This window comes from Sander lucioperca, chromosome 1, assembly GCF_008315115.2.
Source record: "Sander lucioperca isolate FBNREF2018 chromosome 1, SLUC_FBN_1.2, whole genome shotgun sequence".
NCBI classification, from domain to species: Eukaryota; Metazoa; Chordata; class Actinopteri; order Perciformes; family Percidae; genus Sander; species Sander lucioperca.
The window spans coordinates 29,656,746-29,666,592 of NC_050173.1; the positions used below are offsets into that span (position 1 = coordinate 29,656,746).

The 9,847-nt window shown below is 36.7% G+C and overlaps 1 protein-coding gene across 2 annotated transcripts; it reads left to right on the plus strand.

Moving 5' to 3' along the window:
- Positions 1–3,046: 3,046 nt before the first annotated feature.
- f9a (coagulation factor IXa) lies at positions 3,047–9,719 on the plus strand. Of its 2 annotated transcripts, XM_031302923.2 has the most exons (9): positions 3,047–3,271; positions 3,528–3,709; positions 3,805–3,829; positions 4,070–4,183; positions 7,385–7,519; positions 7,612–7,871; positions 7,908–7,976; positions 8,115–8,238; positions 8,827–9,719. In XM_031302923.2, the coding sequence occupies exons 1-9, from the start codon at positions 3,124–3,126 to the stop codon at positions 9,420–9,422; spliced, it is 1,653 nt and encodes a 550-aa protein (XP_031158783.2). In that variant the 5' UTR covers positions 3,047–3,123; the 3' UTR covers positions 9,423–9,719. The 2 variants fall into 2 exon arrangements, with proteins under 2 accessions (XP_031158783.2, XP_031158782.2); XM_031302922.2 differs by having other exon boundaries at positions 7,612–7,976.
- The last annotated feature ends 128 nt before the right edge of the window (positions 9,720–9,847 follow it).

Genomic DNA, 9,847 nt, shown 5'->3' on the forward strand with positions numbered 1-9,847 from the left:
GAGCAGCCCGATGGAAACTAACATTATCCCAGACAACAAACCTGGGCTGCTCTGGCCCATCCTTTACAACTGCATCATGAAGTGCATCTAGAAAATGTGATTATGTGTTGCGCATTATAGGGACCCAGTTTGGTGTGATGGTGCAGTAGCCCTCGAAGACTTATGGCAGCACACAATGTGATATTTCCCCCGCGCTGCCCCAGGACGTGCACAATTGCCCTTTGGCCAAATATATTATGTCCCCGTCGTCTGTTTATTATGTCCTCGTCAATGTAAATACATTCATGCGGCTGGGCAGCTCCATCCATGTCCAAGATTCTCTGTAACAAAAAAATACATATTGTGGATGGCTTTACTCAAAGCACACACCTACACTACTACACATACAGAACCGACCCACCCCACCACACAGGTACCTGTGTAGCTTTCTGAATGTATCAATGTGGTACTAATCCAGTGGTACATATTCATCTGTTACTGGACTGCACCCATTCTTTATTGTAAATGTAAAGGACTGAAACACTTACCTGTACATATTCATGTTGAAGTTCTTTGACCCTTATACTGTTCCTCTCAAATGGGACCCTGTACAATTGCTTCATGGTCACGTTGTGCTTTACCAAGATGCGTCTGATAGTTGTAATGCTTACTCGATTTATGTTGTTGAATACTTGCCTATCTGCAAGTATTTGTTGCTGTAGCTGGTGGAGACGGATTGCATTGTTTGCTCTGACTAGGTTCACTATGGCAAGTTCCTGCTGTTGGGTGAACAGGCGTTGGTGTCCACCCCCAGTAGGGGTTCTAGCAATTCTGTAGAAAAATGCAACCACAAATTGTTCTCGTTTGCTTCTTTTTTACAGTACTGTGTATACTGAACTTTACAGTTTTTCTTGATTGCTTTGACACAGCAGTCAACTCAAACTCCACGTTTTTCAAAACAGTTAACACACAGGCCGAAACAGTGGCACTCATGGTCAAAATGACACATTGTTTGCAAAAGGCTCTAACCGTGCCAAAACATTTAAAATATGCAACAAAATAAAATGTTGCCTTCAAACAACAACTTGCAAACAAGTGTATGAGCTCTTCCAATCAACCATTACACAATGGACAACAAAATACAGCACTCACTGCGAATCAGTGCACCGTTGCTTGTCATTGTAGCCTATTACTCTACGTAGCTTTCATGCCAGTGACATTTGTTGACAAATTTGCCTTCTTGCAAAGAATTGGATCCAGAATCAGAAATGCTTTGATGCTAAATTTTATTGATTCCATTGATCCTTATTTTGAAACTGTGGCTGAAATACTGTAAATATTACACAAAATACATGTAAACCAAAATAAAATCTATTAGCATATAAGAAATTAAGAAAATAAAATCTATTACAGTAAAGTATAAACATCTATTACTGTAGAGTATAAGAAATAGCCACTATTGAAACTCAGTCTCTTCTGTCTTAGACCTCTTCCATCCATGTTGGCAAAGAACAACACAGACGCTGCACCTTTAAGGCCTGCAGACTGATTGCTAATTGAAGATTTGTGTGAAGGAGTGTCAAACAGGTGCTTCAGTGATGTCGTACTAATGTAGGTAGTTTCTAATAGTTAGGAACAGATGGTTTCTGTTTGGTTACCAAAGCTAAAACAATGGAGTTTGGACTGCTTGAATGACATCTGTGTTAACTGTTCTGCTAAAGGGTGGGGAAAATGTGTCAATCCAATGAGAAAGGGTTAACACATTTGCAAGCAGTGTCTTCTGCTCTGCTGAGACAGTGATGATGAAAACAGAGTGGATCCCAGTTTCTTTAAGCAGGTCAAAGCAATCAAGAAAAACTGTAATGTATTTACCATACACAGTACTGAAACATCAACACGTTACCACGGTATGTTTCACAAAACTACCACTTGTTGGAAAAGGAGCATTAGCCACCCTGGAATACAATACATGTGATACAGTAACGTGATATGGTACAGTACTGTAAATACTCTAGATACAGTCTGAGTAGAGTAGAGAGTTGAAGACATACCCGTTTTCCAGTTGGAATGTCCTTATTATGGATGAAACTGTGAAACGGCTTAGATTAGGATGGACTCTCTGCCCAGCTTCCCTCATAGTCAGGCCATGGTTTATGACATGGTCCACCAAAGTTGCTCTTATGTCATCCGAAATAATGGTCCTTGCGTAGCCTCTTCGAAATGTCCTCCTCTCTCGCTGTGTCTGTCTCTGTCTCTGTCTTCCTCTGCCTCTGCCTCTGCCTCTGCCCCTGCCTCTGCCTCTGCCCCTGCCCCTGCCCCTGCCCCTGCCCCTGCCTCTGCCTCTGCCTCTGCCTCTGCCTCTGCCTCTGCCTGCAGCCATGCTTGCAAAGTTCTCAAAATGGCTTAACTGAGGCCTTTTTGTAGCTGGCTGATTGGTGTTCAGTTTTGTAAGTAAGTATTTTCAGGTGTGTGTCTATGTCTTTTCAATTAACCAATGTGTGTTGTATTTTGAATAGATGTGTTTTCCCAGTGGTACCCTGAGATTTCATTTTTGAACTAAGTGTCTTATGTATGAAATAGTGTGTAGTGTCTAGGAGCAAGTGTGTTGCAGAAAGGAGCAAGTGTGTTACAGAATTGCAACTAAAGTGCAAAGCAGCGCTTTTGTTTAAGGTATGGTTACACTTTGTTTAAGGTATAGTAACAACAACTTCAAGTTATGTTACTTTGGTTTAAGCATGTGTCTATAGTGTTCAAGCAACGGGCAAAAACTGTAAAAAAAAAAAAATCAAATTTGTTGATTATAATGCTTTTAGAGCTTCTCATTGATACAAGCCTGAGTTATTTATGTAAATAGGCAATCCAGTTGTGATAACTAAATAGAAACAATTCATGTGTTTGGTTTATGGCTAGCGTTGTAATGAAATAAAGAACTTACAGTGCATACCACTGCACAACTGATTTGGTCTTTTCAGAATATGTTAAACTGTAGCTGATGGTTACTGGAGGGTGAAAACCGGCCTGTCAAGATGTTATGCTATTTCACACCAGTTTTCAGACAGAGTCAGGATGTTTTTCTTTGAACAAACATTAATCGTGAGTGTACATGTGCAAACAGAACTCTGTACTTTGGAGTGGTGTGTGTGTATGTGTGTGTGTGTGTGTGTGTGTGTGTCAGTGTGTTTGTGTGTCAGTGTCTGTGTGTGTGTCAGGATACCAGAGCTGTCTGAAATGGCACTAGTTTCTTTGTCTGGCTTCTGTTTGCTGCTTTTGGACTTTCAACTGGGCTATGGAGGTATTTTATGTTTCATCTTTATGATGCTCACAAATAATTTCTCTCTGAGTTGAGGTTTATTTTTTATTTTAGTTGCAGTTTTACTTTTAGAGTGTTGTGGGTACATATGCCAGGTGGAGGATCGTCCTTTTTATTAACTTTATTCATATAGAAAAGAATACCTCTATACTTTACATATTTGTTTTTGTGGCATATGAGATGAAGACAGCACTAACTATGTTTAACTATACTTTCCTTTTGCTCACTCTAACCCTAGCTCCAGCCTCAGGCCCAGTGTTCCTGTCCGGTCAGGCAGCAGACAGCGTTCTGCAGAGACACAAACGCTACAACACTGGTGTGTTTGAGGAGCTGCTGCAAGGCAACTTGGAGAGAGAGTGTATGGAGGAAGTATGTAACCTGGAAGAGGCCAGGGAGATCTTTGAGGATGATAAAAAGACAGTGGGTATTTATTTATGTATTTATCTTGTTTTTAATTTATACATATTCTTGTTTTTGCTGGCTGTTCTCACCAGAGACTTTACTCTGTATTTTAGATGGATTTCTGGGAGGAATATGAAGGTAAGAATGTATTTACTGTAATAACAGACTTCTTCCAAACACAAACTGACTGTGACTGTGTCTTTGTTTGTCTAATGTGTTTGTTGCGATCATTTTCATCTTGTAATGCCGACCTGTATTTTAGACATGCTTTTATGTAAAAATGTTTTTCTTTCCACTTTTTTCCCTGAGTAAACATTGCTTTATAAATGTACTATACAAAATGAGGTCATTAGAGTTACTGTGTCTGGATTTCTTCAGATGGCAATCAGTGTAAATCAAGCCCATGTCTGAACCATGGGTCATGCAAAGACCACATCGACTACTACACCTGCGCATGTCTGTCTGGCTTCACTGGCAGGAACTGTGAGATTCGTAAGTGAAAGTCCTGTGGCTCTATTTATAAATGGGATCAAAAGAAATTAGATTTTTTATGTTACATGATCCAAAGTTTCTGAGAATATAAGATCAGATCAGATCAAATCTCAGCCTTAAAGGATAAACAGCTAGACACCTTTTTTCCCTCTTCTGTTAAATCAATGGCTGGCATCCAGCACCAGTCTTGTTTTAGGTCCCAAAATTAGATTGTTTGTCTTTTTGGATATTCTAAAAACAGCAGTCAAAGTGCCTTCTCTGTGAGAATTGACTGCATTTACCTGAATCAGACATTTATTTGACAGTGTAGTACATAGTTTTGTGTGGCCCATGGACCAATGGTGGCCCTCAGAAACATTTGGTGCAGCCCCTGGACGTGACACGAAATGCATGCATTATATTTTAATCATCACTGGTCCATTTCAACACTTTCACATTCAATACACTACTCTGCACTGTGTTATACTGTGCCTCTCAAACAAGCGTCTGTCAGGTTAAGAATGACAACTTGAAGAAAGTTGTCAGAAAGCTACTGGTTGCATGGCAACTAGTGGCACCTCGCGAATGTCGATGGGATTATTTTCTGTCAACAATGCCAGTGCTGTTAGCTAAGTAAGCGATTTCAGTGGACAGAGGGGAGATGGAAAATATAAATTTTGTTTTATGTGTGAACTTTTCCTGTTTCAATCAAATGCTAGCTCCCATAAAATTACATTATCAAAATTTAGTGTGTAGTATAGTATGTCATAAAAAATGTCAAAAGTATAGCATAGTATGTCGAAAAAAGTCATAGTATAGTATGTTGTAAATTTTGAAAAAATGTCATATTATAGCATGTCGTAAATTTGGAAAAGTCATAGTATAGTAAGTCGAAAATTTTGAAAAGGTCATAGTATAGAATGTCGAAAAAAAGTCATAGTATAGTATGTCGTAAATTTTGCAAAAAAAAGTCATAGCATGTCAAAAATTTTGAAAAAGGTAATAGTATAGTATGTCAAAAAAAGTCATAGTATAGTAAGTCAAACATTTTGAAACAAAAGTCATAGTATAGTATGTTGTGAATTTTGAAAAAAAGTCATAGTATAGCATGTCGAAAATTTTGAAAAAAAGTCATAGTATAGAATGTGGAAAAAAGTCATAGTAGAGTATGTCGTAAATTTTGAAAAAAAGTCATATTATAGCATGTCTTAAATTTTGAAAAAAGTCATAGTTTAGTATATCGAAAAAAAAATCATAGTATAGCATGTCAAAAATGTAAAAAAAAAGTCATAGTATAGCATGTCGAAAATTTTGAAAAAAAAGTCATAGAATAGTATGTCGTAAATTTAAAAAAAAAAGTCATAGACTAGTATGTCTTAAATTAAAAAAATATATATATAGTATATAGCATGTCGAAAAAGTCATAGTATAGTATGTTGAAAATTTGGAAAAAAAAGTCATAGTATAGTATGTTGTGAATTTTGAAAAAGAGTCATACTATAGCATGTCGAATATGTTGAAAAAAAGTCATAGTATAGCATGTCTAAAATTTTGAAAAAAAACTCATAGTGTAGCATGTTGTAAATTTTGAAAAAAAGTCATAGACTAGTATGTCTTAAATTTAAAAAAAATATATATATATATATAGTATATAGCATGTCGAAAAAGTCATAGAATAGCATGTTGAAAATTTTGAAAAAAAGTCATAGTTTAGCGTATTGAAAATTTTGTAAGAAAAAGTCATAGTATAGTATGTTGAAAATTTGGAAAAAAAAGTCATAGTATGTTGTGAATTTTGAAAAAGATTCATACTATAGCATGTCGAAAATGTTGAAAAAAAATCATAGTATATCATGTCTAAAATTTTGAAAAAACATAGTGTAGCATGTCGAAAAGTTTGAAAAAAGTCATAGTATAGTATGTCAAAAATTTTGAAAAAAAAGTCATAGTATAGATGTTGTGAATTTTGAAAAAGATTCATGGTATAGCATGTCGAAAATTTTGTAAAAAAATAGTCATGGTATAGCATGTCGAAAAGTTTGAAAAAAAGTCATAGAATAGTATGTCGTAAATTTAAAAAAAATAAGTCATAGTGTAGCATGTCGAAAATTTTGAAAAAAAAGTCATAGAATAGTATGTCGTAAATTAAAAAAAAAAAAGTCATAGTATATAGCATGTCGAAAACAGTCATAGTATAGCATGTTGAAAATTTTGAAAAAAAATCATATTATAGTATGTCGAAAATTTTGAAAAAAAAGTCATAGTATAGATGTTGTGAATTTCGAAAAAGATTCATAGTATAGTATGTCGTAAATTTTGAAAAAAAGTCATAGACTAGTATGTCTTAAATTAAAAAAAAGTCATAGTATATAGCATGTCGAAAAAGTCATAGAATAGCATGTTGAAAATTTTGAAAAAAAGTCATAGAATAGTATGTCGTATATTTTGAAAAATAAGTCATAGTAGAGTATGTCAAAAGAATTTGAAAAAAGTCACAGTTTAGTATGTCGAAAAAAAGTTATAGTATAGTATGTCGTAAATTTTGAATGATAAGTCATAGTATAGCTTGTTGAAAAAAGTCATAGTGTAGCATGTCCAAAATGTTGTCATAGTAAACAAAAAAAGGCATAGTATAGTGTCGAAAAAAAAGTCATAGTATAGTATGTCGTAAATATTGAAAAATAGTCATAGTATATGTCGAAAAAAAAGTCATAGTATATGTGTTGTAAATTTAGAAAAAAGTCATAGTATATTATGTCATAAAAAGTCACAAAAAAGTCATAGTATAGTATGTTATAAAAAGTCACAAAAAAGTAAAAGTATAGTATGTCATAAAAAGTCATAGTATAGTATATCACAAAAAAAGTTATAGTATGTCACAAAAAGGACACTTATCAAAACTTTGAGATACGCTAGTGTAGTAATGCCCTTAAAGGATAGGTTCACATTTTTTTTTTTAAGTCTGTTTTAAAACAATAGGTATGTGCCCATATGCACATTGACACATTGTGGTTGTTGTAATCGTTCCCCCTGTCCATACCGGCCATCAAGAGATCCCTTTCGAATGTCCTTGTTCTGTGCAAAAATGCATTCAGTATTCACACAATAGATGTTTGACAATTGAAAAACAAAACAAACAGGAGCTCATACTTTATGGCAACGAACGACAGTGTGTAATAAGAAGATGGGCTTTAATCAATAATGTGTGTTTATTCTCTTCAGTTATAGAAAAAAGGTGTGATGTAAATAACGGACACTGTATGCACTTCTGTGAATCAATGGGAACCATGGGAGCAAAATGTTCCTGTGCAAGGGGATACAGGCTGATGCATGACGGAGTTAAATGTGAACCAGAAGGTATCAATGTAGTTGTAATGAATTACCTGCTAAATACCATGATAATGACTCTTAACTTCCACAATGTGACTCTTCCTTTCGCACAACACCAGTTGAATTTCCATGTGGCAGAACTGCCCTGACAGAGGTTAGTGCAGTATCCAGAAGGTTTCGGTTCGGCAGTGGAAATGCAAGCCTGTGGAACACCACTTCACTGACCAACATCACCACTATTGCATCCCCTTCCTCAACTCCAGCCCGAACCTCAGTGCCTTTTCCTGCCACAAATGACTCTGTAGAAAACCAGTCACGAAAGAAATTGCCCCTGTGGGTGTACCGTGACACTGAGGTCCCCACTGAGGTCCCCACTGAGGTCCCCACTGAGGTCCCCACTGAGGTCCCCATTGAGGAGCCACTTAGGCCTTTTAAACGCATTGTAGGTGGTGAGGTGGTAATCCCAGGAGAGATCCCATGGCAGGTATTGTATGGAAGTACAGTACAGTATTTGATGCATGTGAGGCTTTGTTATTGGAAATACATCATGGAGAAGACACGGCAGCTGTAGTATGTTCACTTTCTTGTAGCTATTCACAGCTTTTCTCCGTCTTTTATTCAGGTAGCCTTGATAGCGCGTCCCAGTGGTGAGATATTCTGTGGGGGCTCCATTATCAGCGAACAGTGGGTTGTCACTGCTGCTCATTGCCTGGTGGAGGCAAAAGGCGCCTTCTTCGTCAGAGTAGGTAAGATTCACTGCCACAGATTAGTTTTACCTCTGCTAAAGCATGATGGAGCCCGGTTTAAAGCAGAGTTGAAACAGTTGATTAATTTATCCGTTAATTAACTAGTTGTGTGTGTTGATTCATGATTAATTGTTTGAGTCAAGCAAAAAAGACAAAACATGACTGGTTCTAGCGTTTGAGTTGTGAGGATTTGCTGCTTGTCTTATGTGTTAGTAAACTGAATATGTTTGGGTTTTGGACTGTTGTTTTGTCAAAACAAGCAATTTCAAGACATTACCTTTATGTATCGGGCCTTTTTTTTTTTTTACCATTTTCCAAAATTTACATGTATGGACCAAATGATCAATAGATTAATCAAGAAAACAATTGTCAGATTAATTGATAATAAAATAATCATTATTGCAGCCCTATAGTGTAAAGTTTTGTGTATTTTAATCCTTGAAATTCTTAATTTCATGTCATGTTTTACACTTCCAAAGAAAATTATTTTGCCATCTGCTTTGAGATATCCACTGCATGTATTTTATTTTAGGCTAAATGTATACAGATCAATACAATAAGTGATAAATGTAATATCTCTACCTGCAGGGGAGCACAACATCTACATCAATGAGGGCACAGAGCAGGATTATGACGTGTCGAAGCAGCACATGCACCCTCTCTACAACAGCAGTGTATGCTTGTACAACCATGACATCGCCCTGCTGTACCTGAAAAGCCCCATCACCTTCTCCACAACTGTCCGACCCATCTGCATCGGGCCCAAGGCTTTTATTGAGGGCCTAGTGAAGGAGTCTTCCCCAGCCACGGTCAGCGGCTGGGGGCGAACACGCTTCCATGGGTTCACGGCTAACACTTTGCAGAAAGTTGAGGTTCCTTTCACAGATCGGACAGAGTGTAAGCGGCGCAGCAGTGCCAGGATCAGTAACGTCATGTTTTGCGCAGGGTACTATAATGAGGCCAAAGATGCCTGTCAGGGGGACAGTGGAGGTCCCCACACAAACAGTATTCATGACACTTGGTTCCTTACGGGCATTGTGAGCTGGGGGGAAGAATGTGCAAAGCAGGGGAAATATGGTGTATACACCCGAATGTCCCTTTATTACCGCTGGATAAACCATGTTATGGGATTAACTAAACAAAGGCTAGCATTTGATGTGGAAGATCCTGACCCTGAAATTTAAAGGTTATAGATTTTAAAACTTTAACTGGTTAACAAATGTTCAAATCTTTTTTTTGCTTGATACTATTTCAACTTCAGATGATATGAGTTAGATATACATAACTAAAAAAAAAAACTGTGTAATTTATATTGACTGAATGACAATGAAATTAAATTCCACCATACCGATAATTACAGAAGCAGTCTACATTATAAAGAATGTACAGGTTAAAAAAAAATGTTATATCGGTATGTTTAAAATGTTTTAAAGACACTTTCATGATTTGGTATGTGCTTCTGTATTAAACAAATGAAACAAATAAATTATTGTCATAGCTACAACGCACTGACTGTGTGCACTGTCACTCCCATTTGCTGATAAATGAATGTTTTACAAGTAGTGGTATTCAGTAGCAGAGAAACAAAAAGGATCTTTGGAAATCCTTA